Source organism: Centruroides sculpturatus, unplaced genomic scaffold, assembly GCF_000671375.1.
Source record: "Centruroides sculpturatus isolate CEXI.00-Female unplaced genomic scaffold, Cexi_2.0 scaffold11, whole genome shotgun sequence".
Taxonomy (NCBI): domain Eukaryota; kingdom Metazoa; phylum Arthropoda; class Arachnida; order Scorpiones; family Buthidae; genus Centruroides; species Centruroides sculpturatus.
The window spans coordinates 1,292,047-1,309,735 of record NW_019384501.1 but is presented as its reverse complement, the minus strand read 5'-3'; the positions used below and the strand labels follow the sequence as shown (position 1 = coordinate 1,309,735).

Here is a 17,689-nt window from a genome sequence, read left to right as displayed (position 1 = left end):
AGAGATGATTTAATATAAAATAATCAGTAAGATAAAATCTACCACAGTAATTCCAGTATACAATATTGTAATGTTACCAAGAAAACTGGAACCTTGCAAGGTGCCAGTTTTCTTGGTAACATTACAATACGCTTAATTTACACGTTACTCATGCTTTAGGTAATACAGGTATTGCATAGCCACAGAGTCATCAACAGAGCTACCAAGAACTTGTAGAATGGGTCCCTTTGCCATTTTTTGAACAAATAAAATATAATATCCAATCCAAGAAAAATCCCTCTCCCTCCTCTCGACGACCCTGGTTATCAAAATACTTCTTAACATAATTCGGGTATTTTAATCTTACTAAAATACCATATATAATGGGTATGAGGTACAGTATATATTAAAATAAATTTTTAATAAATATGTAATTATGGACACTGAAGATTATTAAAACTGGCGCCTCTTGTAAGGGGGTGCCAGTTTTCGAGATAGCTTTACAATGTACATTATTTAGTTTCGAAATCTTGTGACTCACTTTTATAAGTAATCCGTATATTGCTTATTTTTAAGTGTTATTAAGAAAACTGTACCACAAACTACACGACTGATATTGCATAACGGTTTGTATCACAGATTCATCATACATACTTCATACAATAGTTGATAATTCCATCACGTTTTATGTAGGTTTAAAACACACGCAATACTGTATAAGGTTTACAGTGCAATACATATGTAATTACGGGCACGAGACCTTACGCACCTCATCAGTAAGGAATTAAAGTCTTACGATTTGGGCACGTAAAAGACATCGCGTGTATTAAATATATTGAAATGTTTCTAAGAAGAGTGGCAGCGAAAGAGGATTTTCTTTTATAAATTCTTCTGTAAATTCTGTAGAAGGTAAAGGCTAAATATACAGTCTATGTATTGTAAAGACCGGAATCTTAACCTTATGATTGGTAGGCGTGGTTTGAACGCAGGAGTGCCGGTATTTTCTTCAATTATCCTGACTGTCATAGCATCTACCGTCTCCATTGTAGACAGATGCGTTACATATTTATTGTTACTTAGGTGTGAATTCACCATCTCTGTAATGAAATTATTACTTGTTGTGCACCGCCCAATACACTAGACGAGTGTCAAAGAAAAATTCATTCACTTTAATTGAAATAGCGGTTAAAAAGTTAATAACTTTTCTAGTGGTTTAATTACTTACATATAGAATTAAAATTTCTATGATAACGAGAATAATTTTTATGACGCTCCCTTCACGTGATTTTTTTCTTCTGTCCTCCTCCTCCTCCTCTTCTCTTTCTTCTTTTCAGCATTTATTCTTTTGTTTTACTTGATGCTGTCAGGTGATCATTAGTGGTCACTAAAAATGAATAGCGACCTTACGTAACTATTGCCATCTGGTGGCCGTCGGGATAACTAACGATCCGTATCGATACTCGCACACGTCCGTAAGATAATATTTAAACAGTTTATAACGTTTTGAACTTACATATTTAAAATAACAAGCATTAAAACGCCTTAACGATTATATATTTATCATTTTTAATTATATTTTTGCAAGTTTTATGTCTGTAATTTTTCTTTTTTATTAAATTAATATATACAAAGTGTTTCCAAAGTGTTTTTTTGGCCAAATTTTAAAATATTTTTTAGATAAAATGCGGGAAAATCTGTGACGATTAACCTTTTATTATGAGTAATTATAATTAATAGCCTTTGTTAGTCAAGCCAGCAACATGTTATAGCCGAAGGGACATACAAGATGGATGAGACTTTTTATATGATCTTTGACCTTTCTTCTTTTGTCCGATATAAGCATATCCTATATACTTCAGTATATATCAGTTGCATTTATTACATATTGATGTATTTTTCTATTGAATGCTTAACATCTTTTCTCCAGTCAAAGTCTCGTAATTAACATACGGTATTTATCTAAATGCTAATGAGGTATAATGATAAATATTACAAATAATTAGGTCTAGAAACATAATTGCTACTAAGAGTAGAAAAAAAAATAATAATAAGAAAATGGGGCTTACCACATTGGGCTCGCTTTCCGGACCACTTAACGAAATGGCGCGAGAGTAATCGTCTTACCACATTGATTTTTATTAAAAATGAATAAATTTTGCAGCTTTTAAAGGATATTTTAATCAAAAATATCAATAAATGAAGGTCATAACATTAATATTGGAGGTGAAAAATCACATGTCAGTGAGTAATGTAAGCTGTCGAAAAAATTATCCCAATTAACAAATCATTCATTAGAAAATTAAGTCGAATTTTATTCCTATTACAACATCTAGTTTTAGACGAATCACGCTCGTGACAAATCGTAACATTTGGGTGGAGTGGCCCTGTCTTATCATCATCAGATATAACTGAAAGATGTTAATCGTTTAATTGGAATGGTCAAATGGCATGTGTCATAGCGCGGCCCGCATTTAGCTACATTTGCATCTCCATGTGTCATGTACGTAGCACTCACGATGACTAACGACTCTTTGCCGATTTAAACAATCTTTTTTTTCCCTTCCTTCTTCTTCTTTAAATACTTATTTATTTATTAATACTAGCGATGACTTTGTAGCGATGTCGTTGACCGTGAAATGAAGCCAAGGTAAGGAAATAGCATGTGGCACACCTGAGATTAAAGACCACCCAGCTACAGCGGGATTACTACTTGACTCCGCCCAAATGGTATAAATAGAGCTGCTAAAATTAGAGTTTTTCAGATGGCATTACTAAATAGAGCATTAATTAAGGTTATGAGATTTTCATAACTATCAGTTTCCAATATCAGTAAATGTTAGAATCTCGAATATATTACGTTATTTACATAAGGTTATAACCATACCACGTTAGTTATCGCGGTTTTACCCAGTTTTATTCCAAAGATAACCACATTTTTAAGACATATTTGTCAACTGGCTTTCACAATTAATCATAATTACACCTGTAATTTTATCACAATCTTATCCAACATTGGATTATGAAGATGGATGTTCTGTCAAAACTTATCAAACTATTCATGTTTTGAAATTTTATTTACTATAATTGTGATATTTTCTACACGATATTTAACCAACGTTTGACCTTAATTCTACTTACGGGTGAATAAATTCTCTCTTGACTAGTGATAGCGTTATTAAAAGTATAACCTTTCTTATACCTTTAGGGATGGGTGTAAGGTTAAAAAAAATAATGTAAGCTAAAATTATCAAAAATACCAGCGATTAAAACTCGTTATCATAATTCTACTTTCAATAATTTATCCGCTGAAGGTTATTAATAAAAGTATAGTTTTAAATTTCGGCGATAGATGGCGATGCGCGATGCTCCCTTATCTTGATTGATGGCACCTTTGGAAACAATCAGGTTGTCTGCAGATTTCAATAGGCTATTGAGTGGGTTCTTCTTATCTGAAGATGTGACAGATGCCCACTGACTGCTAGAGATGCTTCTTTTTATTAATATTTTTTTCCTTTCTCTGTCTAACACTTATTCCTATCTGCCGACTGCTACTTCATCAATGTCACCACTACTCTCACAATGTAGGCTTGTCCGCGCAGGTAGCGCTGTGTGATATTGATTTTTCTTTCCTCGAAACTTACGTAATTTAAGAATTAGATACAACGCAAAGTTTTGTCCCTATCCCATTTAACAAGCCCCAATTTAGTCTTAAGATAATGGCAGGTTGTTGGAGGAGTTTCGTTACGAACAAAAATACTGTCATTTGAACAAGATTTACTGTATTTTAAACAAAGGAAAGCAGATGGCTCCATCTGGTAGATGAAAAATTTTTAAAAAGTAGAAAATTATAACTCAAAAACTCCTGAATAAACATAACTGTATGAAATACCTTTTTGAATTAAGTAACATATTAAGGAAAAATTATTAAAAGTATGCGCAATTAATAAAAAATAACAATATTTAAATAGAATTAAATTTTGGAAATATTTCTTACGCTTTTAAATTTCTATAAAAATAATATTAGCGAGGTTGCGGCCGAAGTTTTCATCTCTAAAACGTGAACGTCGAACGTCGAGCGCCGCTATCTTGTAAGCGGCGCTCGACGTTCGACGTTCACGTTTTAGAGATGAAAACTTTGACCCCAACCTCGCTATTATTAGCCATAATCTCTATTGAAACGGGTAACATGGCCACGTGATAATGGTTATCCATCATCACACGAGGAGCATCTTGCATCTTATACAGTACATGACACCCCTCCCTGATGTACAAAATACCCCTCGTGTGATGATCTATAAGATTACTCTCAAATCCTTCGGATAAGCATTGCATGAGATGGCAAAGTCGTGTAAATTCAACATCCAACAACGCGAGGATGAAGAAGAGCAACATTTGATTATTTTATCCATAAATGAATGTATTAATTCAACATGCCCGGCCATGTTTAAATATTTTAAAGACAGCAGCTTATAGTTTCGCGTCACGAGATTACAGCTGAGGCCTTAGATATTCGTTTGATGGAGAAGGGCCTCCCTCATATATGTTACGGCTTAGATTCACAACAAATTTAAAAATTTTAAACTTGCATGCATACTGTACGGCATTAACGTACAAATCGAGTTGCAATCATTAATATTCTTAGCAAGGCCTTTATATATTAACTAGGTCGTTGTATATTGTTTCTATAAAATTAATTATCTTTGAAAAATTGAATTTTAATTGAATATTAAAGCCTCTGGGATTATGTCATTATTCTCGATATTTGTTAAAATATTTATAGCAATATCAAAATATGTATGACATACGTGAAATATGTTGTAATTATTGAAGCTAAAGATTTATTACTTCATTTGATTTACATTAAAATAATTTACAAGTTCTATTTGGCCAAGGGTTTAATGACTGCCAACTTCATGTTTTATTTATCTGATGAGGTTAATATATTTTCTATTTTTTATTTATTTTTTTTAAACTATTCAATGCCTTTGTTTTATCTTTCTACAAACTAATTTTCTGTTCGTTTGTCTGTTCGTTTTTATTTATTAATGTATCCAGGTTAATTGTTTTAAATTTTTAATTTATGTTTTAATTACGAAGCATTGTGATAAAGCAAACGGCCGCCATTTTGAGACAAAAATGGTGGATGTATTTAACAGAGTGTGAAATATNGTTCGTTTGTCTGTTCGTTTTTATTTATTAATGTATCCAGGTTAATTGTTTTAAATTTTTAATTTATGTTTTAATTACGAAGCATTGTGATAAAGCAAACGGCCGCCATTTTGAGACAAAAATGGTGGATGTATTTAACAGAGTGTGAAATATTTTTGAATTAATTTTAATAAAATTGAATTATTTTTATATATTTAACAGGATATTTATCCTGTATTAATTATTTCAAAATGTTTGTCAATATCGTTAATATTATAATTTTTCGGAGTTAAAAAATCCAAATTTTAATTACACAACCTATTGAAATTTATTAATTTAGTCTACAGAATATGTCAAAATATAATACATTTAATTTTATAAGCTATCGAATTGTGTACAAATTGTAAAACCCATTAAATCCAGTTAGTAATTTAAAGTGTGGTCACGCGAAATAACATTAAATTTTTATTTTAAATTCTGTTTAGAATATTAAGTAAGTACCAGTTAATTAACAAATAGTGAAGGTATTGCTCTTATGATTTAAACAAAATTAAGTAATAAATTATGTTTTATTCTCCTAAGTTCCGTATCCCGAAGAGAAAATTAAAGATTAATTCGATAGAATTATTGTATGTAAATAATAATATAAGTAAAAAAAAAGAGAAAACTAATTGGAAAGTCGAATGGTTAAGTCGGTAAAAGCATCAACTTACTACGCTAGGGAATGTGGGTTCGAATCTGATACAGAACCCGCACGACTTTTTAATAGTTGATATGTTAGACCCATTCCTCATCACCTGACCACCCCTATCGTGGATTATTATCAAGCGCTATACACTACACAATCCTTGATATATTTAAGTAATAGTCCTTGGGTTATTATGAGTGATGTCAAGTTCACAATTGGTATAATTACAACCACGATAGTAACTTCTGGTTGAACTCTTGATAGGTATGATTAAATGGTCTTCCTTGATGTCCCCAGGGCTAGAAGAGGAGAAAAAAGGCATAGAAAATAGAATATTTGTATGATTATCGATTTTGGACAGGTGTTAACTTATGAGGACACAATAATATTTTCGTTCCATTTCTATATTGGTATAGACTTTGTCAATCGAGAATGGCAAACACTCGGTGTTTGATGTCTAGAGGAAAAAAACAAATATTAAACTCTTATTATTTGTCCATCTTCCTGCATTATTATAATTTTATTTCCTTGGTCATTTTGTCATTTTATTTTAAAATGACAAAATGAATTTTTAGTTTAAAGACTAAATTTAAAAAATAAATAATAAAAAAACATTTTAATAATTTTTTAATTACTTAACCTCGGATTAATTCTTTTGTAGTTTTGTAGTTGAATATATATATATATATAATCTTTATAAATATATATATATATATTTAATAAAGAGAAAAAAATTTTATTAAAACAAAAATTATTGTGACATTGTCACAATGCCCTGCTGCAATTTTTAATCATATTCCNAAAATATAGATGAAATTTTATATGTTTTTTGAAATTAAATATTATTTAAAATATATTAAAAGTTAAAATTGGTATATTTTTTAGTTTTTTTTAAGTCACTTGCTAAACATTATAAAATTTTTCGTAAGTAATTATAATAAATTTATATTATTTATATTTGTCACGTTTATTTGTTTTTAATTATAGTTAACAGATGGAGCCACGTGTAAAATGTTTAAAATCGTAGTGTAAATCGCGATCACCCTTTTTGAAATGTGTTCCATGACAAACAAAATTGCATGTAATAATTAGAAAGAGAATAATATTTACAGTTATAAAATAATTATAAGATTCTCCACATTACATCCTTCTCACTTAAACGTATTGTCTCACATAACCAGTAATCATCAGTTTATGAAAACAATTAAAATCTATTTAATTTCTTGAAATTGTAATCAAATAGTAACTTATGATTAATATATGTTAGACTAACGTCTTTTAGTGTGGAATAAAGAAGCATTAAGCACAGCATCTGGTTAATTGTAGGAATAAATCACTATTGTGGCAGGATGGCATTTTGATAGACTGCCAGTGGGAGGGACCTCTTCGATTCTTGTCTTTCCCCCTATGGGGTTAGACTCTCGTTTTTAGTATTCAAACAAGGTAAAAAATGGAATGTAAAAGGATAAAAACTAAGTAAACGCTTAATTTATCTGGAAATGAACAATGTCTCTCTCAAGAGAGTTGAATAATTTTTTGAATAAAGAGAATCGAATGATACGAATATTTAAATATTTGTAATGAACAATAATAAGTGTTCTTTAGACAATTACTTAAAACATATTTCTTACTAATAAAATTGTATTAATTAAATCTAAATTAGAATTAAATAAAGAAAATTTGCTTTGAAATTTTTTCCATTATCGAACTCATTATAATTAAAATAATTAAAAGTCTAAAAGAAACGTTAACACAGAAAGAATTGTTGATAACCATTTAGCTATCAGCAGTTGCATTGTAAACGTGACATTCTTTTGACATTTAAAATTAATTGTCAGTTCTTACTGAATCACCAAAACTGTACCCACCAACATTTGGTCGAAGTTACACTTGTTTTGCCTAATGTATTGATTTATCTAAAAATAGCAAGTAGAAAAGGGATTTATGGAAATCAAAGATTTGGGATGGTTTAAGAAACGATTTTCGATTACCAAAAACCAATTCGGGAGATATTTGGTGGGCGATTTAGTAATATACAAGTGCTTCTCTTAGAAAATATTAATTAATCATAATTTATAAAGTATTTATCTAAAGAACTTTCCAAACTGGGTTCGTATAGAAAACATCGTTTCCTATGCATTGTGAATGTTCTGGGTTTTATATGAACTCAGAAACCACAATTTTCTGGGATCTATATATCTTGGAACAACGACTTCAATACAAAATTATAGCCTAATTATTATTTTAATTACGTTACATTTAGACATACCAATTTCTTAAGTGTGTTGGCCGGATACCCCCATAATAAAGTAAATTTGGATCCTGTAAAGCTACTATTTACAGGATCCAAATTCGGATTATGTCCAGATCCTTATAATTTGTTATGGATAATTTATATCGAGCATCATTTCGGATACATCAACAACTCTGGTGGAACCCATTGCGAATCTGGCTACTCAGCAGGAGTGAAAATTGGGCACACAGTGTGTATTGAAAATACTCATTATGATATAGCCCATTGCAAATTCGTCCATCTAAAATAAGCGACAGTTGTGTTTATAGTGTGAAATAAAATTGTACATAACAAAAATCAGCTGTAGGTGTACTGAATGCCTCGTGTCATACAATAAGAAATTTATACAATTAATTCAACAATTAGGCACCACGTTTGTTCTGTTTCTTAGCGTACATTTATTTAATTTATTATTTATTTCAGTAAATATTTTTAAAGATGAAAATTTATAGTACGAGTCTGAATAACGAAAAGAAAGTTAAAAATTAGCTTATCGCGTTATTTATAATTAATTTTGACTTTTAAAATTATTTTTAAAATAAAATAAATTTTAAAGTACAATAAAAAATTTTATTAATTCAAATATAAATCTATTTTTCCATTATATTTTAGTTACGTATCCAATAAATATTAACCTTTAATACTCTGAGGTAGAAAAATATTAATTCATTAAATTTTTAATGTTATAAATGTGTTAAAATAAAAATTTATTTATTTATTTTAATATATGTACTGAGCGATCCCAAAATTATTATATATAATTACTTTTAATTATATTTTTATTATTATTATACTTGGAACATGAATGAAATAATTAACATCTTTACACACGTGTTTACAAAAAGAAAAGAAAAATCACCAAAAATTCGGAATTATATTTTCAAATTACTTCTTCAGAGATCTGAAAGTCGGTGTTTGACTATTGATTTCAGATTCTTGAATTGTGAATAACATACAAAATGATTTCCTGAATTCTCTTCGAAATTTTCCTGGAAAAAATTAATTAAAATGAATTAATTTCTTAGAAATTTCAATTAAGAAACGTTATTTTTCTCATTAATTTCTACATAAAGTTTGGCATTTGAGAGAATGTCTGAATGACATGAAACAATAATTTCTGATATTTCTTGTTGAGATAATGAATAATTATTGAAAAGTGAATGAAGAACATTAATTACTTATGTAAATTTAAGTGTAGTTTGTCTCAAATAATTTATTTTTTGTATCAACGAGCAGACATTCAGACTACCCAATTGTAAAATATCACTTCAATGCTTATAAAGCTGTAATTTCTTTTTTGTTTTGCAAAGTGTCGTGCCTCCTGTCTTTTTTTGAAAAGCAAATTATGGCCTTCGCATCACGTCAGTCAACCGAGTTTCCAGAAGATAATCTTGGTGGTCCGTCCGTAAATTGACTTTTAAATAGCGTACACCGTAATTAAAACACGTTGTAAAAAATCGCATAATTAATTATTATATTGACAAATTCATGAAGCGTAATATTTTATGCAAATTTAAGCATACAATTATGTTTTAGGGCGTTAACCGTATTATTAAGTTGCTACCATCGTTTGCGGCTTCCTCATTTGATGACCATCAAGAGGGGTGCTTACAAATAAAGATATTTGAAATAGCTTCATCTGTTTAATACCGCTTGACGCTACATTTATTTTTCTATCCATTTTAAGTATCTACTTTCCCGCGTTACATGCCCAAGAGAGATGTTTGACGTCGAGGGAAATGGTACAAAGGAAATCGATAATTTACCAACAAAAATTGCCTTGGGTAGCTTCAAGTAGATAATAATAATAAAGAAATAATTTCACTTTCAACACGTTGCAAATTGCCATCCGAAATAGTCCACAACCTTCAACTTTTTAAAAATCTTATTAAAGTTACTATCTCGTGAATATACTTACCACTCATAAAGTTATAAATAACGGGATTCACAGCACTGTTGGCGTAACACAGCCAATGCGATATAAGAGATGCTGCTGCTGTGGTGTGTGTCTGTGGCAACCCTATTGTATACCTGTTAATAAATTATAAATCTGTCAAAAATATGATAGGATCTACTAAAAATAGAATAATTTATGTGTTTTCTCTAACTTACCTTAAAGTGTTTATGAGATGAACTGGGAGGTAACATAATCCAAACATGACTATGACAGCGATTAGCATCTTTGCAGCTTTTCTTCGCGAACGAATCTGACTTTCTATTGAATCTTGATTTGTTGTGCATCTAGTGGTTCCTTTCTTTGTATTTTGCGTTACTGTAACTGTATAATATTATTATTTTTTAAGTTAATGAGGTTCATACTTGCTATACATCTAGCGCAGTCGCTCTCAGTCTTTTCGAACTAGTGGCACATTGCATAATAATGCCCTTAGTTAACAAATGAAGATTCTCAATTTTTTATATAAAAATATATGAACAATATTAAAAATTGGAAAGACAATTAGCATTTTAAATAATTTTTGAAACTTTTATGGCATATCTATGAGATGTTCGTGGCACACCGATTGAGAACCAACGATCTACTGGGATCAGTAGGTCCGTATCTAGAATATATATTTAAAAATAAATAGTTTTCTCTGTAAAATTGCTAATTTGTAAGATATAAACTTAGATCCAGAAAACTTTTGATTTTTTAAGCAAAATTAATATAGTTTAGTAATTAATGTTTTAAAATCTAGTATTGCCCAAAAGAGATAAATTTTTTCTATATAAATTTACTTTAAACCGAGTTTTGGGCCGTCCTGTATATTTTAGGCTGCCAGATTACTAATTATAAATTAAATGAATTCAAACCAAAATTGACTTAGCAGCATACTTTTAATTATGGTTTCAGCAAGTACTAATTGATAACTTTAGTTTCAATTCGTGAAACAATAATTAGTGACAATCTGTAGTTTATGTCAAGTCATCGAGAAACACGTCTTTCGGATTTAAAATACATAATTTATGGAACTTTACAAGGAAAAAAGCTATAAAAAAATCTATATATAAAAAATTTAGAGCAGCATCGTTATATATGTAGGCCTATAGTGTGGCCGAAAAGTCAGTTGACATAGTTAACTGACTTTTGAGGCATTTTCTATTTGAAATATAATCCTTTCGAACTTTAACTTCATGATTGTGTTACGTAATGCACATTTCTATTAATTTAGCTTGCATATATACGCTATGCATACTCAAAATACGTATAATTTAAACTATATATTATTAATTATGTATATTATAATTAGAAGAAATTGTGTGTATGTGCGTATATACTTAACATTAATAGCATACGTACAGGCGACATTACTTGTTTTATATTGGCATACGTGTCTGCTGTATGCATTAATATTCAAATACATAACCTACAATCTTTAGGAATCACGATGCGCATTATCTAAGATACGTTTAGGGCCGAAATATACTCGTTGTGGCTCTAAGCTCACTAAATAATAATAAAAGTAAAAAAGCGAGGCCCTAAGCCATAGCTTTCCTATCTTATAGGTAAATCAGGCCCTGCACACGAGGACAACATGCATAGATGTTATTGTCAAAATGTATGCTGCTACATATGATTTAAACAATAGAAATTTACATTTATCTGTCGAATTTAATCCTTATATAAGTAATAGATATGTATATATCCATGGTGCGGTTTTCTTTATATTCCTTTTAAAAAATCAATTTTTTTGAAAAATTAATTCTTATAATTTAGTTTTTTTATACCTTATAACATGTTATAGAATCCCATTTTTATACACCGATATCCTATTATGGATTAACAATTAATGCCAAATTATAGGAAAGTACGCATTTTTATACTATTTAGAAGAAATTCAAAAAATAAAACCTAAAAGTAATATTTAAATGGTAATTTGTAGGCTAATTGTCACGAGCAAGTTCATTGTTCATATTCAGGGTGGACTTTTATCGAGTGTTTTCCGGCAAGTGATTATACTTTACACTTAAAAATTACTATATTATAATAAATATAAAAATTTTTCGAGCTTTAAACACAAATTAAGGTTATAGAATTTAAAAAAAAATGATTAATCAACATTAAATTCCTCACAAACTCTAAAGTTCCACTTAGTTGAATACGAAATAAATCACGTTTCCTCTCGAATTATTGCATTGTATTTATTGTAATTATATAATTTCACATTAAAAATTATAAACATAGTTATTTAAAGTTATAAATTATAACGTATAACTTACCAGTACGCTTAACATTTCGATTTCCGGGGATATTTTTATTCCAAAGAACACGAGCAATCTGATAATAAGTGACTGACATGAGAGCGAAGGGTGCCACATACAATATCAGAACAATAACTAATTGATAAATTTGGGTGTTATCGTCGCTCCACGTGTAAGCACAATCAGTCAAGTAGTGCGTTTCTACTTTTAAACCCGGGTGTAACTTCGTATCCAAAACAATGACGTCTGGTAATACCAAGAGCATAGAGGTAATCCAAATGATTAATATGGCCACCTTGGCTCTTCCAGATGTGCTCTTGAACTTGAGAGGATAACAGATGGCATACCACCGGTCGATAGATATGAAAGTGAGAGTGAGGACAGACACAGAGACAGACACGCTCTGGCAAGAGAAAAATTCATATTGTTTATTTATTTATTGTGATTATTAAATAAAAGATTCAAGATATTTAAGTATATTTTTTCGGTTATAATTTAAACTTCTTAAATAAATAAAGTTTTTAAACATTAATTTAAATTATGTAAAAATTCTTTACCTATTTTTATATAATTTAACTAAAAAATATGATATTAAAAAATTATAAGCTATATTTTATTAGGAAAGTATAGTAATATTAAAGTATATTCTATGTTTATTTTTTGAAGGGGTATTTTGCAGTTTTGAATATCTATATTTTTTGTAAATGGTCAATTTAATTTTTAAAAAATTTTGAAAACAAATTTATTATTTTCTGAAAATTACATTTTTGCACTCAGAAGACCTTCAAACCTCGAGAATTACGAAAAAATTGGGGTTTTTCTCTATGTGGAATGACGTTAGTGCACGCGGGGCTTGATTTTCTTCACCCTCTTTGATGCTTAATAACTTCTACGTCTTTTGTCAAGAATTTCTGAAATTTTGCAGGGATATTTGAGTATTTGAGGGGTTGACGACATTAAATTTTGGCGGTTAAAGGTCGAGGTGGATGGGGAAATAAAGAAGGTCACGCGTTGTATCTGAAATGGGGTTGGATTAAATGAAGATTTTTAGTTCGTAGCATTTACAATATTTCATAAAACTCGTCTCTACTNAAAAATAAATACTGTATTTAAATCGTGATCAAATTTTCAAGAAACAAATGTTTTATTGAATTTGTACTACTACTGACCAGCGCTAACAGACTAGCTATTGTTTAAAAGGCCCTCTGGCGGCTCAAGAAGACGGATTTTATAAAATAAAAAGCAGTTTAAAACTGCATTTTTATGAATAAAAATTTGACAAACTATCGTTTTATGACGAGTAAAATTTTTTCATCGCGGTCTCGGCTTTTAAGTAATGCATTAACCTTCGAGGCGCGAGGCCCTTCGGACCGCCAGGCATAGGCGGTGGCCCACGTTGCCCATACCTTACGCCGCCCTTGGTTATAGAAATGATGTAATTTGAGTATAAAATTATTTATAAATACGTATGTCAAGTTATATTTTTATTATGACGCAAAATATATTTAAGAGTTTACGACCACTGTGCCGGGTGAGACGTTGTTGAAACAAAAAATGTTATGCATTCCATCACGTACATAAACAGTGTCGTAATTCGCCTGATGCAAATCAGCAAATTCGTAAAATTTTTGTTTATTTTGAACAATCCGGATAATCGAAAATCCGGATAATAGAGGTCCGGATAATCGAGGTTCTACTGTAAATTATAATTCTAAGCTTTAGAAGACGAATTTGTAAACAAAAAAAAAATAGTCAGACAAACAAACTGACTCAGTAAAAATGAGAAAAAATCTGACGAAAATGGCTAAATTTATTATAAGAATGACCATTGAAGATCGATGGCGAATAGAAAATCCCGTGACAAAATGAGTAAATCAATACAGAAATAAGTTAATTAAGTTAACATCATATTCGATTCACATTAAATCAATTGATTTAATTATTTTAAAATTTTTTGTGGCTTCATTTTCAACAAAATATTTTTCTATTCATTTTTAAATATAAAAATATTTGTATGGAAAAATTAACTGTAGCTAAAGCAACCATTATTTTAATCATACATATAGAAACTGCAATGTCCAGTCTAATTTTTCTTTAGAAATTGTACTTCTTTGTGCAATTTTTCTAAGGAAACTACTCTATGCAAGTGTTCTACAGAAATTCCAATGTTCTGTGCAAATTTTTAAACAGTAATTGCACTGCTCTATACAAATTTTCTACAGAAATAAACTGCTGTGTTCAATTTTTCGATATAAACTGCACTGTTATGTACAATTTTATATAAAAAATGCACTGCTGTGTACAATGTTTCTGTATAAATTGCACTGCTCTACATCTAAAAAGAAAAATTGTTTTCAAATACAGAACAGAACAATTTTTGTAGAAAATGTATTATATTGGTTTAAAATCTGATCCAATTTCTTGCCAAGGTTTTACTCTTAATAGCGTTATAAAATTAAAAAGATAATTAATACTAATTAATTGATAATTTTTTACTTTGTTAAAAATATTGAAAAAAATGTTAATTTTTCCTCTTAACAATTTTTATTTTATTTTTTCTAAAATTCGATTTTCTAAAAAATGAAACATTTTGAGTTTAATTTAACTTAACAGAATAATGAAAACAAAAAGAAAAATTATCTTAATTTTTTATTTTACGAAATTTTTTTCTCGGTTTACTTTTAAAAAAAATTGAATGTTAATATTTTAATAAAATTTTTTATATGGAATTTATTACTGAGTTTTTAAAATTTTTAAGAAAATTGTTTTAATCCTGTTTAATAATTTTTTAAAATAAATTTTATAATTTCACTTATCTACAATGAGAAATATTCAATATGGAAATAAGATTTTGAATTCAATTTGAAACCAACCAATCAGCGTTAAGATAATCGAATTTCCGACCAATCGCCTTTAAAAGTACATAAAATTTTTCAACCATTGTATCTTACATATTTAACGTGTTAGACCTCAAGAGAATTTAAGTTGATATCATTTTTCTTGACAGTTTCTAAAGTTTCTGTATGTCTGTCCTAGAATAAATACTTATTATTAATATAATTATTCTTGTATTACTTACTGACTTATTGTTTTAATGAACTGCATTATAAATCAAATACTACTTTCCTTTGTAATGTCTGCATTTTGACCGAGTATATTAAATTAATTACAATTTCCTGAATTGTGGACAAATTATTCGCCTTATTGATTAAGCACAGGAAATTCGTTTAAGACTGAATAAGGTTAATGCAAATTTGATTATTCAGTAAAAGAAGCAATTATGGAATGTTTAATTCGGTAAAAATCAACATGCGATTGCTATTTGTAATTAATATTGAACGTATCTGTTAGCTTTAACGTACAAACGTAGCCTTAATCGATTAAACTAGGCATATTTTGCATTAATAGATTAAAATGGATATACCTAACGTTAATCATATTTGTATGCGTCCTTACAGTAAAAATTTATATAAATCCTTAATCGAGTCAAACCTCTGGATAGAGCCTCAATCGATTCAAATATCTGTACCTAGTTATAATACTAGTAAGTATCCTTAATTAATTAAAATCGATACGGTGCCTTAATCGATTTAAATATTTCTACATTGTATTAATTACAATACAATTCAGTTTTACTTCTCTGAGTATTAAATACTAAAATTACATATGGTACTTAGTCTTATTTGTATGCATTTTTAATCAAATAAAACTTACCAGGAGCCTTAATCAATTTGAATAATTTATACGAACTTAATCGAAATACCAATAAACCCTTAATCTGAGTAAAGTATTTATAATTAGCCTTAGACAATAACAATATACTTAATTAAATGCATACGCAGTTTTAGTCAACGAGTGGGTCTTAATTAATGTCTAAAAATTAATCTTAATTACTAAAAAATACAGTATTTATATAGGTCTTGTACAATCGAACATTGCCTGTAAATAGCCTTAATAAATTGAACATTTTGAGCTTTCTCTATAGAATAAAAGCCAAATGTTAAAGCTCGAAGAAAATAACGATAAGTTTTTAGATTTTAATTCTGAATTAATTGAAGAATTTTAGCTAAAATCCCTTGATTTAAAAATGAAACAAGCACCTGTTCAAAATATATGGTTCAGAATAGGGCCTTCTTATGAGGCATGACATTTGGGGCTTTAAAAGAATGTATTACAAATTATCCATTCTGTCGACATTCTTCTGCATTAAGAAAAAGTTTTGTTTAATTATTTATTTTTATTTTTTTGAAAATAAGAGGCCCTGGGAATAATCCGGGTCTCTGCCTAGGCAGCTATAAGGCCATACTTAACTACTCGCAAAATTCTAAGATTTATGTCAATAAAAACAAATAAAATAACTACATTTTATTTGGAAATTTTGAAAATTTCATTAAATTAAAAAGATGGTTTGTTTGCCTGTTTTTTACATCAAAAATGACAATTAATTCTTCCTTATTATTATATAATAATTAACTTTAAAGTAAATAAAATATCAAAAACATTCTTAAAATAGAATTAAAAGGTGAGAAAATTGTGTTTAGTCAAGTAGAACACTTTAATGACGAACCATTGAGGAAAATCCAAAGTTGATGTGGTAAATAAACTAGCATCAAATAGCCTAAAATACCAATTTAAAAAGTTATTTACTTTAAAGAGTTCAATTTAGAATTTTACACAATTATAACGCCATAAAGTTTACCGTAACTTGTTCGGAAGATTCACACAGTTAATTGATTCATGGGCCACCATGCACATAAAATTAAAACTAAACAATTAAAGAAATGGGACAAGTCACCATCTTGTTTCATTGTAACGAAAATATCATTTGTTGATGTTGTCGAAACCGTGAAGAAAATATCATTGTCAAGAATCGTAACAGAGCTCAAAATTTGAACCCAAATTTGTAGCCTTCAGATTAAAATATTGGGATCAAATTGTGAATTTTTATGAAAATTTGGACTAAATACAATGTAGTTGGATTCAAATTTTGGAATAAAAACGGCGAATTTTTGCTCAAATTTGAGACTGAATTCAAAATGGCGTAAAGGAAAAACTACTGTATTTAACATTCACTGATGATAATTATATCAAATTTTGAAAATATGACACTGATAATGCTACAGATTTAGCTATAAAGTCTCATTAAGACAGAAACAATTAGAAAAATTAAAAAAAAACTTAAAAATTTGAATAAAATTGGCATCTTGATGACTTTTACAGGTGTTTATGCTCGGGATAAACAATTACATATACAGTAGAACCTCGATTATCCGGACTAATTGGGGATGAAGGTAGTCCGGATAAGGAAAAATCCGGATAATCGAAANATATTGTTGAGCATTTCCTCTAGAAATACAGCACTAGTATTAATAAATTTTATT

At 29.1% G+C, this 17,689-nt stretch overlaps 1 protein-coding gene across 1 annotated transcript; it reads right to left on the bottom strand.

The window, feature by feature from the left end:
• Positions 1-8,907: 8,907 nt before the first annotated feature.
• On the bottom strand, positions 8,908-17,303 carry LOC111622057 (orexin receptor type 2-like). The gene is made up of 6 exons (XM_023364373.1): positions 17,008-17,303; positions 16,876-16,926; positions 12,327-12,711; positions 10,221-10,386; positions 10,027-10,139; positions 8,908-9,097 (listed from the first exon to the last, which is right to left on the bottom strand). The coding sequence occupies exons 2-6, from the start codon at positions 16,876-16,878 to the stop codon at positions 8,994-8,996; spliced, it is 771 nt and encodes a 256-aa protein (XP_023220141.1). The 5' UTR covers positions 16,879-16,926; positions 17,008-17,303; the 3' UTR covers positions 8,908-8,993.
• Positions 17,304-17,689: the final 386 nt, after the last annotated feature.